General features: G+C 37.8%; 1 protein-coding gene across 1 annotated transcript in view; it reads left to right on the top strand.

Moving 5' to 3' along the window:
• The window catches only part of APC (APC regulator of Wnt signaling pathway), a 143,054-nt gene that overhangs the window by 60,437 nt on the left and 63,091 nt on the right, over positions 1-19,526 (top strand). The window contains 1 exon segment of the mRNA XM_078152958.1: positions 6,826-7,027. Within this exon segment, the coding sequence (XP_078009084.1) occupies positions 6,826-7,027 (202 nt within the window).

Here is a 19,526-nt window from a genome sequence, read left to right as displayed (position 1 = left end):
TAATATTTTCTCCTTGACCTGGGAACTCTGGAATTTGGCTATAATATTCCTAGGAGTTTTCCTTTGGGGATCTCTTTCAGGAGGTGATCAGTGAATTCTTTCGATTTCTATTTTACCCTCTGGTTCTAGAACATCAGGGCAGTTTTCTTTGATAGTTTCTTGAAAGATGATGTCTAGGCTCTTTTTTTTATCATGGCTCTCAGGTAGTCCAATAATTTCTAAATTATCTCTCCTGGATCTATTTTCTAGGTCAATTGTTTTTCCAATGAGATATTTCACATTGTCTTCTATTTTTTCATTCTTTTGCTTTTGTTTTATAATTTCTTGATTTCTTATGAAGTCATTTGTTCCATTCTAATTTTTAAGGACTTATTTTCTTCAGTGAACTTTTGGACTTCCTTTTCCATTTGGCCAATTCTGCTTTTTAGGGCATTTTTCTTCTCATTGGCTTTTTGGACCTCTTTTGACATTTGGGTTAGGCTATTTTTTAAGGTGTTATTTTCTTCTGTATATTTTTGGGTCTCCTTTAGCAAACTATTAACTTGTTTTTAGTGATTTTCTGGCATCACTCTCATTTCTCTTCCCAGTTTTCCCTCTGTTACTCTTATTTGCTTCTCAAAATCCTTTTTGAGCCCTCCTGTGGTCTGGGACCAATTCATATTTTTCTTGGAGGCTTTGGATGTAGGAGCTTTTAGGTTGTATATTTTAATCTTCTTTGTCACCAAAGTAAGATTCTGTGGTCTGAAGCAGGTTTTTTTGCACTGTTTGTTCATGTTCCCAACCAATTACTTGACTTTTAAACTCTTTATTAAGGTAGGGGTCTGCTTCCAGTGTGAAGAATGTACTGTTCCAAGCTTCTGGGATTTTGTGTAGCTGTTTTCAGAGATACTTTCTAGGGACCTGTAAGTTTTCAGTTCTTTCAAGGTGGTACAATCAAGGATGAGGTGTTTACTGCTTTCCTGGCCTGGGCTATAGTCTATGAGTGACCAGAAGCACTCTTTTCTGCCTTGGAACTGTTAGGAGGATTCTTTCTGCACCACCACCATTAGCTCCACCACATGAGCCCTCCTCCTCACCCCAGGACTGCCATCCAGAACTGTGATCCCAGATCCAAGCCCAGGCAAGTAAGAGAATCCTGCCTCAGCACCAGCAAAGAGATCCCTGCAATCCCCCTCTGATCAGCCGCTTGATCCCCCCACTGTCTGTGGGCCAGTAGCTCTGAAAACAGCTGCTGCCCCAGGGCTGCACTGAGACTAGCTCCTCTCTCACCCATGTCTGACAGACCTTTCCTACTGACTTCCTAAGTTGTCTGGAATTTGTGGGTTGAGAAGTCTGGAAACTGCTACAGCTGCTAGTGATTTAGTCCCCTGAGGCCTGCTCCAGGTTCACCAGGCCCAGTCTTTGCCTGCATGCCCCAAGCTGAACTGTGCTCCTCTTCCAGACTGGTGCAACAGACCTTTCCTATCAACCATCCAGGTTGTCTCAGGCTGGAAATTTGTTTCACTCTGTGTTTTTGTGGATTCTGCTGCTCTGGAATTTGTTTAGAGCCATTTTTTACAGGTATTTGGGGGGGTTTGGGGGAGAGCTCAGTCAAGTCACTGCTTTTACTCCACCATCTTGGCTCTGCCCTTGATACCCTCTTCTCTTTAAGTTTTCTTAACAGTATCTTCTCCTGGTTCTCCTTCTACCTATCAGACTGTTCCTTTTCATTCCCCTTTGCTTGATCTTCTTCCAAGGTCTCTCTTGGGCAATCTTCTCTTCTCCCTATACTATTTTTAAATTTTTGGCTAGGCAGTGGGGTTAAGTGACTTACCAGGGTCACCCTGCTAGTAAGTGTTCTGTGTCTGAGGCCGGATTTGAACTCAGGTCCACCTGACTCCAGAGCTGGTTCTCTATCCACTGTACCATCTCCCTATACTGTTGTGCTTCATGATCTCATTAGCTTTCAGTGGATTCAGTTATCATCTTTATGCAGATACTTCTCAGATCATTTATCTATTTCTTAATCTCTTTTCTAATTTCCAGACTTACATCTCCCCTTTCTCTCCTTTGGTACTGTCATTACCTTGATACAGGCATTCATCACCTCATGCCTGATATAATAGCTTGTTGATTGGTCTCCCTGTTGCAGATTTCTCCCCATTTCCATACATCTTCCACTCAGATGTCAGATGGTCTTCCTAAAGTAGAAGTCTAACTGTGACACCCCCATATTCAACAAACTTCATTGGTTCCTTTTCACTTTTAGGATCAAGTATAAAATCTTCTCTTTAGTTTTCAGAGCCATTCATTACCTTCCCAGTATTCTTACTGCTTATTCACTCCCACATACACTATAATCTAGTAACAGTGGCCCCTTTGTTGTGCTTTGCACAGTACACACTCCATTTCCAGACTCTGCATGTCATTCCAGAAAAGGATTCTGGAATTCTTTTCCTCTTCATCTCTGCCTCCTTGACTTTTTTCATGTCCTAACTAAAAGTTTCTAAAAGAAACTTTTCCTGATTTCCCATTCTTTTATTGATCACCTGTTTTATTCTGTTTATGTCTTTTTTGAATAAATTTTTTTCATGTTATATCCTCCATTTTAGACCATGGAGTCCTTGAGAGCTGGGACTGCATTTTTGCCTTTTTTTGTATCCCTAACACTGTGTCTGGCACATATTGATAGCATAATAAAGACATAGTAGTCACTTGATCTGATTTGTATTTCTCATGTCTGTTGCTCTTAATTGCATGTGATAGTATTCCACTGCTTTATTATGTCCCAATTTATTTTAACATTCCTGAAATGTTAAACATTTAAATTATTCCAGGTGTTTTTGTAATTACATATGATTCAGCTATAAAAATCTTTGAAAAAGCCTTTTTTTTTGCTTTTGTTTTTAATAACACTTTCCAATTATATTCCTAAGAATTGAATAATTAAGTAAAATGTTTATGATTATAACTTTATAAAATGCTTTATTGATGTCTTTTGTTATTATATCATAATCATTTCCTATCTCTCTCCAAATTAAACTCTTTTCCCGTAACAAAAAAATTCAGCACAGTAGATAGTACGGGATTTATGTCTGACATAGTATATTGTTTTAGTAGCTCTCCAATTCCCTACCATGAAGGAAGAGGTGGGGGAAGTGATACGTATTGGTTAGAGGGGAGATGTAGAGGTTTGGCAGCATTGTAGTGGTTTTACTTCATTGCTTCTAAATTATACTAAGCATCTTTAGTCTTTGATTTTTTTCCTTTTGCCAATATGTTACTCTCACTACCTCTCAGCCCCCATTGAGCAAATGGGAAAAAATAAAAATAAAGTCCTCATTACATACATGAATAATCCAATGAAACAAATTCTCACTTTAATTATGTCCCAAAATGTATGTATCTTTCTGGATTTTAAGTTCATCTGCAGAATGGGTAAACTAGTTCATAACTCCACCAAGAGTGCATTGGTATTTCTGTTTTCCTAAATCCCTCCAGCATTTGTCATTTTCCTTTTCTGTCTCATCTTACTTAATCTGATGGTTGTAAGGTGGTATTTCAGAGTTGTTATAATTTGCATTTCTAATTATTAGTGATTTAGTGATAGCTTGGATTTTTTCCTCTGAAAACTGCCTCTTCATATCCTTTGACCATTTATCAGTTGGAGAAAAGGCTCTTTCTTATTTGTATAAATTTGCCTGTGTACCCTGTATATTTGAGAAATGAGACCTTTATCAGAGAAAGTTTTCTTCTAATTTTTGCTGCATTGGTTTTGTTTGCAGAGTCTTTTTAATTTATGTAATAAAAATTGTTCGTTAATATGACCAATGCAGAAATATTTTGAATTATTTCATATGTATAATAGGTATCATTTCTTGACTGAAAGGAGGGAGAGATTTTGGAAATGAAAATAAATTTTAAAAAATTTTAATTTTTTAAAAAATAAAAATCATGCACTTTATCTCCCATGAATTTCACCTCCCTCTCTCTTATCTTTGCATTGAGCTGAATTCTAAAGTTTTTGAAAGTTAGTTTTTTCTGTAGTGTTAACAGTTGTATAAATTATTCTCTTAGCTTTGCTTGCTTTCCTTCAGTTCATAAAAGTCTTCCAGATTTCCTCTGAGGGTCATGTTTGGTCATGAACTTTTCCTTATCCATAGATTTGACAGGTAATTTTTTTACCTGTGATCCTCTAATTTGCTTGTTAGATCACCTTCTGGGTCTATCCCATTTTGTGTTTATCTTGGTATATGATGCAAGATGTTAGTCTGTGACTAGTTTTTGCCAGACTACTTGACTTTTCTCAGTAGTTTTTGTCGGATAGTGAATTCTTGCCCTAATAGCAGAGATCTTTGGGTTTATCAAACACTGGGTCACCATGCTCATTTGCTTTGGCATATTGTGTACCTAATCTATTCCATTCATCAACTACTCTATTTCTTATCCAATGCCAAATTATTTTATTAATTATTGCTTTTTAGTTAATATACAACCTAGTACTGATAGACTTCCTCACCACTTGTTTTCATTATTATTATTTGGGTTCTTGACCTTTTGTTCCTTCATACAGATTTAATAAGTTAATTTATGTAGTATTGTCATTTTTATTTTTTGGCTCAGCCAAATCATGAGCAATTAATGTTTCTCCAAGGTCTGTATTTCAGCAAAGAGTATTTTATCTTTGGATTCATTTAGTTCCTGGGAGAATCTTAGTAAATACATTCCCAAATATTATATAATTTCTATAGCTATTTGGTATAAAATTTGTTCTGTCTTGCACCTCCTACTTTGTATTGTTAATAATATTTCTAAATGCTGATGATTTATACAGATTTATTTTACATCTAACAACTTTAAGGAAGTTACTTTTTCAATTCATTTTTATTTGACTCTCTAGAGTTGTTTAGGGCAGCTAGGTGGCACAGTGGATAGAATGTGGGCCTGGAGTCAGGAATGCTTGCCAAGTTCAAACCTAGCCTCAGATACTTACTAGCTGGGTGACCTTGGGCAAGTCACTTAACCCTGTTTGTCTCAGTTTTCTTATCTGTGAAATGAACTGGAGAAGGAAATGGCAAACCACTCTAGTATCTCTGCCAAGGAACTCTCCCCCCTGAAAAAAAGGGGGATCAAGAAGAGTTGGACACGACCGAAAATGGCTAAAACAACAAAGAGTTGTTTAAGTATGTGATAACATACATACATGTCATCTTCAGAAAGAAAGGATTTTGTTTCCTCTTTGTCTATTTGTATTCCTACAATTTCTTTTGTTTGCTATAGCTGTCGTCTTTACCACTAAGTTAAATAGTAGTGGTAACAATAATGGACATTCTAGCTTGATCCTTGCTCTTGCTGGAAAGGTCTCTTAACTTTTTCCATACAGGTAATGTTTGCTCTTGAATTTAGATAGTACTTACTATATTAAGGAAATATCCATTTAATGCTGTGATTTCTAGAGTATTGTGTTGTATTTTTTTTTAACAGAAATTCGTATTGGATTTTCTCCCAATTTTTCCGCAAGTCTTTTCTGTTACAATATGGTTATATTTTTTCTTATTAACATAACTCATTACATTTACTGTTTTCTTTAAGTTGAACCTAGTATTCTTAGTATAAACCTAAGCTGGCCATAGAATATAATCTTTTTAATGTATTATTGTAGTCTCCTTATGAATGCTTTATCTAAAATTTTTCTATCAGTGTTCATTGGATATATTGGTTTGTAGTTTGCTTGTTCTACTTTGTCTCTCCATGGTTCAGATATAAAACCTCTGATCTTTGTATTATAAAAATTGGAAAGATGCCCTTTTTAATATTGAAAATAGTTCATATAGTATTATGATTAGTTGTTCTTTGGTAGTTTGATAGAACTAACTTGTAAATTCATCTGGTCCTTTAGTTTTTGCTTTGGTAATTCATTTATAGTTCAATTTTGCTGGGCTGTTTCAATAGTCTATTTCTTTTGTTAATCTGTATATTTTATGTTTTTGTAAATATTCATCAGTTTTCTCCAAATTATCAGTTTTGTTAGCATAAGTGGGTAAAATCAGTTCTTGTCATTTTCTTTATTCCCTCTTCAATTCTTGTGAAGTCTCGTTGATTTTCTTTTTTAATCAGGTTGTCTGTTTATTTTATTAGTTTTTCCCTCCCCCAAAATAACTCCAACTTTTATTTATTAAGGCTGTGGAATTTTTTGCTTTCAATTTTATTAATCTCTTTAACTTTCAGACTTTTTACTTTGTAATTTAGTTGGACATTATTTCTTGTTCAAGTATTTTTATTTGTATACACAGTTCATTGATTTGTTCTTTTCTTCATGAAAACAATTCTGACTCTACGTTTTCCTTCTAGAATGGCTTTAATTTTATCCGATATGCATTTTGTCTAATTATTGTCATTTTCTTTGTTGAAATTTTTTTGTTGTTTTATAATTTGCTATTTGACCCACTAATTCTTTAGAATTGTTATTTAGTCTCTACTTTTTAGTTCTTTCTTAAAGATCCATTTCTTGCATTTTCTGGTGAGATCTTTATGCCCCAAAACATGGTCAGTTTTTGTACTGAATAATTTGTACTGCTGAATAATTCCTGTTTCTGTTTGGTAATCTTTATAGATCTGTCATCTTCAGTTTTTCTAAAGTTCTGTGCAGGTCCTTAAAGGCAGTCAAATTATTCTCCAAAAAATATTCCAATGGTGTTATTTTTTTAAAGTAAATTTTAAGAAGGGGAAGAATTTTATTCAGTCATGGCATTTACTTAATATTTCACTTTCAAATCAAGTTAACTTTATGTTTTTTTGGATAATTTATAGTAAGTGTTATGTAAAGATGGTCTCTTTGTGCTTCAGAACTCAACTTAGACAGCAGTAATTTCCCTGGAGTGAAGCTTCGGCCAAAGATGTCGATTCGTTCCTATGGAAGTAGAGAAGGATCTGTATCAAGTCGTTCAGGAGAGTGCAGTCCTGTACCCATGGGGTCATTTTCAAGAAGAGGTTTTGTGAATGGAAGCAGAGAAAGCACTGGATATTTAGAAGAACTTGAAAAAGAAAGGTAACTTAAAATATTTTATTCTTATATGTATTTATAACAGAATTGAAGTATTTCATGTGCTCTATTGCATTACCATTCAATAAAGGGCCACAGAAAGATGGATTAAAAATTAATTGGAAGCTAAGTAATCAAAGCCTAAGGAATGAGTGGGTCAAAGAACGAATCATACAAACATTCAGGAATTTCATTGAAGAGAATGACAACAATGAGACAGCATACCAAAATTTATGGGATGCAGCCAAAGTAGTTCTTAAGGGAAAATGTATATCTCTAAATGATGACATCAGTAAAATAGAAAAAGAGCAAATCTGTGAATTGGTAATGTGATTAAGAAAATAAAACTAGCAAAAGAACAAATTAAAAACCACCAATTAAACACCAAATTGGAAATCCTGAAAGTCAAAGGAGAGAGTAATAAAACTGAAAGTTAAAAGACTGTTGAACTAATAATAAAACTGGGAGCTGGTTTTGAGGGGGGGGAATAAAACATATAAAGCGTTGGTTAATTTGATTTGATGAAAAGAAGAAAACTGAATTACCAGTATGAAAAATGAAAAAATTCACCCCCAGTGAAGAGGAGATTAAAGCAGTTATTTTAAGTTTTAAAGCTGTGTTGTCAAATTTTATGCCATATATCTGACAGTCTAAGTTCAATGGATGATGAAAATTTACAAAAATATAGATTGCCCAGATTAACAGAAGAGGAAATAGAATATTTAAATAACCACATCTTAGAAAAAGAAATTGGCCAAGCTAGCAATGAACTCCCTAAGAAAAAATCCCCAGGAGCAGATGGATTCACAAATGAATTCTACCAAACATTTAAAGAACAATTAATTCCAATACTATATAAGCTATTTGGGAAAATAGGCAAAAAAGGAGTCCTACCAAATACCTTTTGTGACACAAATATGGTGCTGATACTTAAACCAGGCAGAGCAGAAACAGAAAGAATACTATAGGCCTAATTCCCTAGTGAATATTGATGAAAAATTTTTAAATAAATTACTGGCAAGGAGATTACAGCAGCATATCACAAAGATCACACACTATGACCAGGTGGGATTTATACCAGGATTCAGGGCTGATTGAGTATTAAGAAAACTGACAGCGTAAGTGACTATATCAATAACAAAACCAACAGAAATCATATGATAATATCAATAGCTATAGAAAAATGTTTTGACAAAATACAACACCCAATTTCTCAGCAGTGCAAGGCTCTAAGACATCTCCAAATGTCTCATGATGGAAAATGCTATCCACATCCAAAGAAAGAACTATGGAGTTTGAATGAGGATCAAAGCATACTGCTTTGCTATTTTTTTCTTCTGTTTTGTTTTGTTTCCTCTTTCTAATGGTTCCTCCTATTGGCTCTAATTCTTCCTTACAATATCACTAATGTGAAAATATGTTTAATAGGAATGTATATGTATAGGCTATATCAGATTACGAGCTGTCTTGGGGAGGCAGTCAGGGAGAGAGAGGGAGAAAAATTTTAAACTCAAAAGCTTATGGAAGTGATTGTTAATAAATCAAAATAAATTAATTAAAAAAAAAAGATACACCCGTTTCCATGAAAACACTAGAGAGTATAGGAATAAGTGTAACTTTCCTTAAAATGATAAGTAGTAACTGTCTAAAACATTAGCAAGCATTACCTGTAATGGAGACAAGCTAGAAGCTTCCTCAGTAAGAGCAGGGGAAAAGCAAGAATGGGACAGGAGATAATAAAATTATCTCTTTTGGTAGATGATATGATGATATACTTGGAAAAATCCTCAAGATTCAAGTAAAAAGCTAGTTGAAACAATTTTAACAAAGTAGCTGGATATAAATTAAACCCAGATAAATCATCAGCATTTCAATGTGTTACCAACAAAGTTTAGCAGCAAGAGATAGAAAGAGAAATTCCATTTAAAATAATTAGACATTGAAAATGCATGGGAGTCTGTCAGACCTGGGAACTATGTGAACATAATTACAAAACACTTTTCACAGAAATAAAGTCAGATCTAAACAATTGGAAAAATAAAAATTGCTTTTGGGGAGACCAAACCAATACTATAAAAATAACAATTCTTCCTAAATTAATTTGCTTATTCTGTGCCATTGCAAACTACTAAAAATTGTTTTATAGAGCTCGAAAAAATAACAGAAATAGCACCAATGAGAATGAAATATTATGAAATCAGGAATGTCTATGATACAAACCCAAAAGAAAAGAGTGATTCCATGTCATTTATAAGACAGACCCCAAAGAAAATCACAAATTTGCCATAAGATCTCTTGGAATTCTTGGAAGAAATGAAGCAAGAGTTTAAGGAAAAAAAGACAATATAAATGAAATGAAAGATCTAAATGAAACAATAAGAAAGAGAATAAAATATCTCAAAATAATAATTGGAAGGAGAATAAACAGTGCATCACCTTATTCTTTGATAATTGTATTAGCACATAAATGGATGACTATGAAACAGTAAACAATGTCAGAATGAAATCAAAAGATTAAAAAAAAAACCAGAAAATACAAGATAACTCCTATGAAAAACAACTGGTCTTTATGGATTAAGTACCGTAGAACATGATCTGTAGCAAACATAAAGGAGGTTAGGTGGTCATAGTCTTTGGTGGTTATACCTTAGGTGATTATAATTTTTTCAGGAGGTTATAATCTTTGTTGGGGTCCCTTTTCCTTGGAAATTAATGCTGTCTAGCACCCTTATGATACAACTTAATTTGCATATCAATGTTATTACATTGTTTATTCACATCAGTAGTATATTGATTAGTCTCTGCCACTTAATGAAGTTGTCTAATTTTGGTTTTATATCCACTAAAAATTTACATCAAGAAATTTATAAATTGCGTCAAGGAATTATTGAATGTTTTTAAACCCATCTTTAATTGGAATGGAATTTTCACTCACGATAAAGAAACTTTTTTCTTAAAAAGTGATTTTATGAGGGGAAAAATAATTTGATGACAGCATAATTTTGCTATGTGTTCACTATAATTTCAACTAACCATCCTTGATTACTTCATTGATGATGACTAAATGGAGTGCAATAATGACTAAATTATCCCAATTGATACATGGGCCATATAACTGAATCAGGAGTGCAAGTTTGTTACCAAAATTTGAATTAGGAAAATACCCCGGTAAACTCTTTTGTCAGTTGGGCTAAACCAGATTGAGGGTGACCAAGAAATCTCAAACCTCTTGGTGAGTTAAGGGGTGTTTACCCCAAACATGTGAAAACTTCCCCTGGTGGAATGTGCAGATGAGAACAGTTTGCTCCGATAACCATGAAGGTGGCTGAAGCAGGTACTATGGAGTGCTTAGAGCTTGGTTAAACACCAATGCTTTCAAGACCATCCACTGCATCCTGAGCCATCACCAGTCATCTTGACTTTTGTCTTGCCACTAAAGTACAATAACTTTGGAAGAGTGAGGCTGATGACTTCGTGCAATTCTGCCTTACCTAAATCCAATTTATGCACAAGTCGAAAGACATTACCCATACCACTTTACCATTTTTGCCCACCTCAGAGTCCTGTGGGGACAGGCAAGGGATTAAAGCAGCAGGTATGGATATGCTGAGAGCTATAGTGACACCCTGCACACAAGCAGCCCAGGCCATAGAATTGTCTTCTCACTGGTTTGAAGCAGCAGTGAGATTTAGCAACCCCCGAGGGTCTCAGAAGCAATTTTTAAGGACCACATTGCTCACCTCCTGGTGTGAGGAAAGGGCTAGAAAAGATACCCTTAAAATGGTCTACTTCACCCAACTGTGCAGCCTGCTTGTCAGTGGAAAGTGGGGATCCCACCCTATGGTGGGAACACCAAAAACTGTACAGAAACTTTTGCAAAGATGATTCTACTCACCATCAGTTTGTGAAATGTGCACACACTTATGGACAACACAAAGTCCAGTAGACCTGGAAGATGAACAACTCTTGTGAGTGTGTATCACAGCCATAAGTAAAGCAAGGGTGGCAAATGAAGGCCAGCTTACCAAAGACACAGCTGAATATATGTTTTTCTGGAGTGGCCACCATGATGGCAGCACCATGAAGCTGGCTTAGGTTTTGTTATCAAAACTTATCTAGTCAACAAGTTTGTATGCTTCCCAAAAGGAGCAAATGACAAACACATGACAGTGCGATTGCCTTTTACTGGAAAGCGTTGTTCCTCCTGCTACTATGACAAGCTCTGATGTGGTCAAAGAAAAATTTTATGAAGAGCGTCATCATTAATGTGCTGAAAGAAGCCAAGCGAATCTATCAGACTATCAAACTATCAGACATGGCAGGGAGAACTTGGGAGAAATGGAGTCAGAAACAGCAGCAGCAATGGTCACTTACTATTGAATACTTGTGCAACTCATGATCATCACCAACACTGTCTTCCACTTACCTAAATGCAATAAAACTGAGTGGGTGCACCCTCAGAGCGAACATTGGCATTATAAACTGTTTCATTGTAAAGAGAAGAGCCAGACAGAAAGTGAGAGTCATGAAGGCGATGTGTGGAGCAGAGTGCTGGACCAATCATAGATTTATCTTCTAAGCTAAACATTTCCATTAAACAAAAGTGGTGGGCCCAAGGCAAGATGACTATCAGAAGCCTTCATGTCAGCAGATTAGACTGCTTCTCAGAGCATGAACAGTTAGTTGCTCATTTGGAGGGAAAGCTGAGCCAACACACAGTTGGCAACAGTGGAGCAGAAAAGGAATAGGCATTTTGAGAGATTTAATGTACAGCACCACATTTATCCATCTGTGTTAAAAAACTCACAAACATCAAGACTGGTTTGATGAAAATGGTGGGGAAATTCAGAAGCTGCTAAATGAAAAAATGAGAATGCCACAAGGTTTACCCACAGGATAGCTTGTCTGTCTCTAAGAAGGCAGCTTTTAACTCCATCAAAACCAAAGTGCAAGTGAAGCTTAGAGAGATGCAGGATTCTTGGCCCAATAAGATGGCAGATGAAATTCAGTTTTACATTAATAGTAACAATCCAAAGCACCTTTATGATGCCCTGAAGGCTACTTATGGGTCAAAGGTCCATAAGTCCACTATAGGTCCACCTCAGCTACTGATGGAGCCACACTGATTAGTGATAAGGATGTGATCCTGGCCAGATGTTCTCAGGAGACAGTCCTCAATCAGTGCTGAAATCATTGACTGCATAGTATACCTCAGGTTAGAGTCAGTCCCTCTGTATCCAAACTTCCAATTGAAGAAGACTTTTTGAATGCTATTAGGCTCTTCTCCTGTGGCAAAGCACCTGATGCTGATTCTATTCCAGCTGAGATTTAATAAGGCTGGGAGTCTGCTGCTCATACAAAAGCTGACTGAAATTTTCCTGCATATATGGCAAGAGGAGATTATTCCCCAGGAGTTCAAGGATGCCTCCATTGTCTGTCTCTATAAAGGAAATCATAGGGAGGTTTCTCTTAATCATTACTGGCAAGGTTCTTGTCAGAGTTCTCCTTAATTGGCTGTTCCTTCTCCTCAAAAATCATGTCATATTCTGAAAATAAATGACCAAAAGAGTCACAGAGGTTATGCAACCACTGTAAACTATGAAAACTACCAAAGAATTCACAGAGGTAATACCCCATCTGTTAACTCTAAAAAATAAAATCAAATTAAAATAAAACCAAAGAGTCAAACAGTTGTTATAAACAAACAAACAAAAAAAACCTTTCTTTATTCTGTTAGAGGAGAGAAACTAGACATGTGTGCCAGGGTCTGTTGTAATACTGAAGAGACCCAAAGCAGTGAGGTTGAGCCTTGATACTTAATAGTAATAGCTAGACAAAGAAATAAGCAGTCAGCTAGAGCCATGAGGAGTTAACAGCAACAATGACGCAAGTTTGATTCATAGCAGGGCTTCATGATCAGAACATGGTTCCTTCAGATGCTTGTCTGAGCTCGAGGACCACTTGAGGCTGGTGTGAAAAAATTGTCTGATTTTGCTGCAACAGAGTTCATGCAGAGGAGGGTTGCAAAGGATTGTTTTTGTATATATGTGTGTATGTGTATATATGTGTGTGTGTGTGTGTGTGTGTGTGTGTGTGTGTGTGTGTGTAATTTATTTATTTTTAGTTTTCAACATTTATTTCCACAAGATTTTGAGTTCCAAATTTTCACCCCATCTCGCCCCTCCCCCCACCCCAAGATGGCATGCATTCTGAATGCCCCTTCCCGTAGTCTGCCCTCTCTTCTATCTCTCCCCCTCTTCTCTTATCCCCTTCCCCTTCTATTTTCCTGTAGGGCAGGATAGACTTCTGTACCCCATTTCCTGTATTTCTTATTTCCCAGTTGCATATGAAAACTTTTTTTTAAACATGTGTTTTTAAAACTTTAGGTTTAAAATTTTCTCTCTTCCTCCTTCCCCATCCACCCTCATTGAAAAGGCAAGCGACTCGATATAGGTTATACGTGTGCAGTTATGCAAAACACTTCTATAGTAGACATGTTGTGAAAAACTAACTCTATTTCCCTTAATCCTATCCTGCCCCCCATTTATTCTATTCTTTGTTTTGACCCTGTCCCTCCTCAGAAGTATTTGCTTCTGATTACCCCCTTTCCCAATGTGCCCTCCTCTCTATCATCCCCCTGTTCTCTTGTCCCCTTCTCCCCCTATTTTCCTGTAGGGTAAGACAGATTTCCATACCCAACTGAATGTGTATGTTATTCCATCCTTAAGCCAAATCCTATGAGAATAAGATTCATTCATTCCCTCTCACCTTCCCCAGTTTCCCCTCCACTGTAAGAGCCTTTTCTTTTCTGTTTTTTTCTGGGTTTTTTTTGTGAGATAATTTACCCTGTTCTACCTCTCCCCTTCTTCTTCTCCTAGTATAATCTTCTCTCATCCCTTAATTTTAGTCTCCAGATATGACTCCTTAATCTTCAGCTCACCCTGTGCCCTCCATCTATCTACCTATCTATCTGTCTGTCTGTCTATCTATCTATCTATATACATACATAGAATTTTTCCCCCTCCAACTACCCTAATACTGACAAAGGTCTCATGAGTTATAAATATCATCTTTCCATGCAGGAATGTGAACAGTTCAATCTTAGTAAGTCTCTTATGATTTCTCTTTCCTGTTTACCTCTTCATGTTCCTTGAGTCTGTATTTGAAAGTCAAATTTTCTATTCAACTCTGGTCTTTTCATCAAGAATGCTTGAAAGTCCTCTATTTCACTGAATGACCATTTTTATCCCTGAAGGATTATACTCAGTTTTGCTGGGTAGGTGATTCTTGGTGGTAATCCTATCTCCTTTGCCCTCCGGAATATTATATTCCATGCCCTGCGGTCCTTTAATGTAGTAGCTGCTACATCTTGTGTTATCCTGATTGTGTTTCCACAGTACTTGAACTGTTTCCTTCTGGCAGCTTGTAATATTTTCTCCTTGACCTGGGAACTCTGGAATTTGGCAACAATATTCCTAGGAGTTTTCCTTTGGGGATCTCTTTCAGGAGGAGATCTGTGGATTCTTTCAATTTCTATTTTGCCCTCTGGGTCTCCTATATCAGGGCAGTTTTCCTTGATAATTTCTTGAAAGATGATGTCTAGGCTCTTTTTATGATCATGGCTTTCAGATAGTCCAGTGATTTTTAAATTCTCTCTCCTGGATCTATTTTCCAGGTCAGTTGTTTTTCCAATGAGATATTTCACATTGTTTTCTAATTTTTCATTCTTTTGGATTTGTTTTACAGTGTCTTGATTTCTCATAAAGTCACTAGCTTCCAATTGCTCTATCCTAATTTTTAAGGAAGTATTTTCTTCAGTAAGCTTTGAGACTTCCTTTTCCATTTGGCCAATTTTTCTTTTAGGGCATTCTTCTCATTGGCTTTTTGGACCTCTTTTGCCATTTGGGTTAGGCTTTTTTTTTTTTTTTGGTTTTAGGCAATTGGGGTTAAGTGACTTGCCCAGAGTCACACAGCTAGTAAGTGTCAAGTGTTTGGTCTGAGGCCAGATTTGAACTCAGGTCCTCCTGACTTCAGGGCCGGTACTCTATCCACTGCACCAGCTAGCTGCCCCCTGGGTTAGGCTATTTTTTAAGGTGTTATTTTCTTCAGTAATATTTTAGGGTCTCCTTTAGCAAGCTGTTGACTTGTTTTTCATGATTTTCTTGCATCACTCTCATTTCTCTTCCCAGTTTTTCCTCTACTTTTCTTACTTGCTTGTCAGAATCCCTTGAGCTCTTCCAAGGCCTGAGACTGATTCATATTTTTCTTGGAGGCTTTGGATGTAGGAGCTTTGACTTTGTTGTCTTCTTCTGGTTGTATGTTTTGATCTTCTTTTTCACCAAAGTAAGATAATATAGTCTGACTCTTTTTGCGCTGCTTGCTCATGATCCCAGCCAATTACTTGAGTTTAAACTCTTTGTTAAGGTAAGAATCTGCTTCCAATGTGGAGAGTGTACTGTCCCAAGCTTCAGGGGTTTGTATAGCTGTTTTCAGAGATACTTGTAAGACTGGTAAATTTTCAGTTCTTCCAAGGTGGTATGATAAGGGTGGAGGTGTTTACTCCTTTCCTGTCCTGTGCTCTGGTCTATTAGTGACCACAAACACTCCTTTCTTTCCTGGAACTGTGAAGAAGGTCCCCTACTGTCACTACAAGCTCCACACACCAGTACTCCTCCTCGCCCCAGGACCGCCACCAGAACTGTGACCTAGATCCAGGCACAGGCAAGGCAAGAGATTCCTGCCTCAGCACTGGCAAAGAGATCCCTGAAATCCCTCTCTGATCAGCCACTGGATTCCCTCAGTCTGTGGGCCAGAAGCTCAGGATGTAGCTGTACCCCCCCCCCCCGCCATGCTCTTAAGGAATGGAGCTGAAACCCCGCCTTCCTTTCTGAGCAATGCAGAAACAGACTTTTCCCACTGACCTTCTAAGTTGTCTTTGCCATTGGTGGATTGAGGAGTCTGGAAACCACTACAGCTGCCTGCGATTCAATAGTCCTCTGAGGCCTGCTCCAGGTTTGCTGATGCCTGCGCGCCCACTCCGCCGCACTGTGCTGTGCTCCCAGCCCAGCGTGATACGCCCTTCTGATCAATCATCCAGGTTGTCTTGGGCTGGAAATCTGTCTCACTCTGTCTCTTTGTGGGTTCTGCTGCTTCAGAATTTGTTTAGAGCCATTTTTTATGAGTATTTGGAGGGGTTTGGGGGACAGCTCAAGCAATTCACTGCTTTCACTCTGCCATCTTGGCTCTACCTCCCCCCAGAAACCCTGTTTTCCAGAGTTAAGGCCCAGCAAGTAAGCTGTGCACTGAAGTTGCCGTAACAACAATCCTTTGCGAGAGGGTGGAGCCAAGATGGTGGAATGAAAGCAGTGACTTGCTTGAGCTCTTCCCCAAACCCCTCCAAATAACTATAAAAAATGGCTCTAAACAAGTTCTAAAGCAGCAGAACCCACAAAAAGACAGAGTGAAGCAAATCTCCAGCCCAAGACAACCTGGATGGTTGATCAGAAAGGTATATCGCATTGGGTGGATAGAGGAGCGCAGTGTGGCGTGGCTGCACAGGCCGCAGCAAACCTGGAGCAGACCTCAGAGAACTGAATCTGGGCAGCTGTGGCAGTTTCCAGACCTCTCAACCCACAAACACCAAAGACAACTTACAAGGTCAGTGGGAAAAGTCTGTTTCTGTGGTGCTGGGAGAGCCAGAGCGCAAAGCGCAGAGCATGGGCGCTGGGGCGGTGGCTGCATCCTGAGCTTCCGGCCCACAAACTGAGAGGGAATCCAGTGGCTGATCAGAGAGGGATTTCAGGGATCTCTTTGCCAGTGCTGAGGCAGGAATCTCTTGCCTTGCCTGTGCCTGGATCTAGGTCACAGTTCTGGGTGGCGGTCCTGGGGCGAGGAGGAGTACTGGTGTGGTGGAGCTTGTAGTGACAGTGGAGGGGAAACCTTCTTCACAGTTCCAGGAAAGAAAGGAGTGTTTGTGGTCACTAATAGACCAGAGCACAGGACAGGAAAGGAGTAAACACCTCCACCCTTATCATACCACCTTGGAAGAACTGAAAATTTACCAGTCTTACAAGTATCTCTGAAAACAGCTATACAATCCCTGAAGCTTGGGACAGTACACTCTCCACATTGGAAGCAGATTCTTACCTTAACAAAGAGTTTAAACTCAAGTAATTGGCTGGGATCATGAGCAAGCAGCGCAAAAAGAGTCAGACTATATTATCTTACTTTGGTGAAAAAGAAGATCAAAACATACAACCAGAAGAAGACAACAAAGTCAAAGCTCCTACATCCAAAGCCTCCAAGAAAAATATGAATCAGTCTCAGGCCTTGGAAGAGCTCAAGGGATTCTGACAAGCAAGTAAGAAAAGTAGAGGAAAAACTGGGAAGAGAAATGAGAGTGATGCAAGAAAATCATGAAAAACAAGTCAACAGCTTGCTAAAGGAGACCCTAAAATATTACTGAAGAAAATAACACCTTAAAAAATAGCCTAACCCAGGGGGCAGCTAGCTGGTGCAGTGGATAGAGTACCGGCCCTGAAGTCAGGAGGACCTGAGTTCAAATCTGGCCTCAGACCAAACACTTGACACTTACTAGCTGTGTGACTCTGGGCAAGTCACTTAACCCCAATTGCCTAAAACCAAAAAAAAAAAAAGCGCCTAACCCAAATGGCAAAAGAGGTCCAAAAAGCCAATGAGAAGAATGCCCTAATAAGAAAAATTGGCCAAATGGAAAAGGAAGTCCTCAAGAGCTTACTGAAGAAAATACTTCCTTAAAAATTAGGATAGAGCAATTGGAAGCTAGTGACTTTATGAGAAATCAAGACACTGTAAAACAAATCCAAAAGAATGAAAAATTAGAAAACAATGTGGAATATCTCATTGGAAAAACAACTGACCTGGAAAATAGATCCAGGAGAGAGAATTTAAAAATCACTGGACTATCTGAAAGCCATGATCATAAAAAGAGCCTAGACATCATCTTTCAAGAAATTATCAAGGAAAACTGCCCTGATATAGGAGACCCAGAGGGCAAAATAGAAATTGAAAGAATCCACAGATCTCCTCCTGAAAGAGATCCCCAAAGGAAAACTCCTAGGAATACTGTTGCCAAATTCCAGAGTTCCCAGGTCAAGGAGAAAATATTACAAGCTGCCAGAAGGAAACAGTTCAAGTACTGTGGAAACACAATCAGGATAACACAAGATGTAGCAGCTACTACATTAAAGGACCGCAGGGCATGGAATATAATATTCCGGAGGGCAAAGGAGATAGGATTACCACCAAGAATCACCTACCCAGCAAAACTGAGTATAATCCTTCAGGGATAAAAATGGTCATTCAGTGAAATAGAGGACTTTCAAGCACTCTTGATGAAAAGACCAGAGTTGAATAGAAAATTTTACTTTCAAATACAGGACTCAAGCGGAACAGGAAGAGGTAAACAGGAAAGAGAAATCATAAGAGACTTACTAAGATTGAACTGTTCACATTCCTGCATGGAAAGATGATATTTATAACTCATGAGACCTTTGTCAGTATTAGTGTAGTTGAAGGAAAAAAATTATATGTGTGTATATATAGATAGATAGAGGGCACAGGGTGAGTTGAAGATTAAGGGGTCATATGTAGAGAATAAAATTAAGGGATGAGAGAGGATGATACTCGGAGAAGAAGAAAGGGAGAAGTAGAACAGGGTAAATTATCTCACAAAAAAACCCAGAAAATCTCTTACAGTAGAGGGGAAGCAGGGGAAGGTGAGAGGGAATGAATGAATCTTATTCTCATAGGATTTGGTTTAAGGTAGGGAATAACATATGCATTCAGTTGGGTATGGAAATCTGTCTTACCCTACAGGAAAATAGGGGGAGAAGGGGACAAGAGAACAGGGGGATGATAGAGAGGAGAACAAATTAGGAAAGGGGATAATCAGAAGGAAATACTTCTGAGGAGGGACAGGGTCAAAAGAAAGAATAGAATAAATGAGAGGGCAGGATAGGATTAAGGGAAATAGAGTTAGTTTTTCACAACATGTCTACTATAGAAGTGTTTTGCATAACTGCACATGTATAACCTATATTGAGTTGTTTGCCTTTTCAATGAGGGTGGATGGGGAAGGAGGAAGAGAGAAAATTTGAAACCTAAAGTTTTAAAAACATATGTTAAAAAAAATGTTTTCACATGCTAGTGGGAAATAAGAAATACAGGAGATGGGGTACAGAAGTCTATCCTGCCCTACAGGAAAATAGAAGGAGAAGGGGATAAGAGAATGGGGGAGAGATAAAAGAGAGGACAGATTAGGGGAAGGGATATTCAGAATGCATGCCATCTTGGGATAGAGGAAGGGATGAGATGGGTGAAAATTTGGAACTCAAAAACTTGTGGAAGTGAATGTTGAAAAACTACAAATAAATAAATATATATTAAAAAAAGAAGAAGAAAAAGAAAAAGGAAACAGGGTGTGTCCTAATAGTAAAAAGAGAGTGGTGGTCTTGGCATGTGGATC

The sequence above is a fragment of the Phascolarctos cinereus genome, unplaced genomic scaffold (genome assembly GCF_003287225.1).
Source record: "Phascolarctos cinereus isolate Bilbo 61053 unplaced genomic scaffold, phaCin_HiC Scaffold_4;HRSCAF=312, whole genome shotgun sequence".
Taxonomy (NCBI): Eukaryota; Metazoa; Chordata; class Mammalia; order Diprotodontia; family Phascolarctidae; genus Phascolarctos; species Phascolarctos cinereus.
The sequence above is the reverse complement of the archived record's forward strand: the minus strand, read 5'-3'. Positions and strand labels throughout refer to the sequence as shown.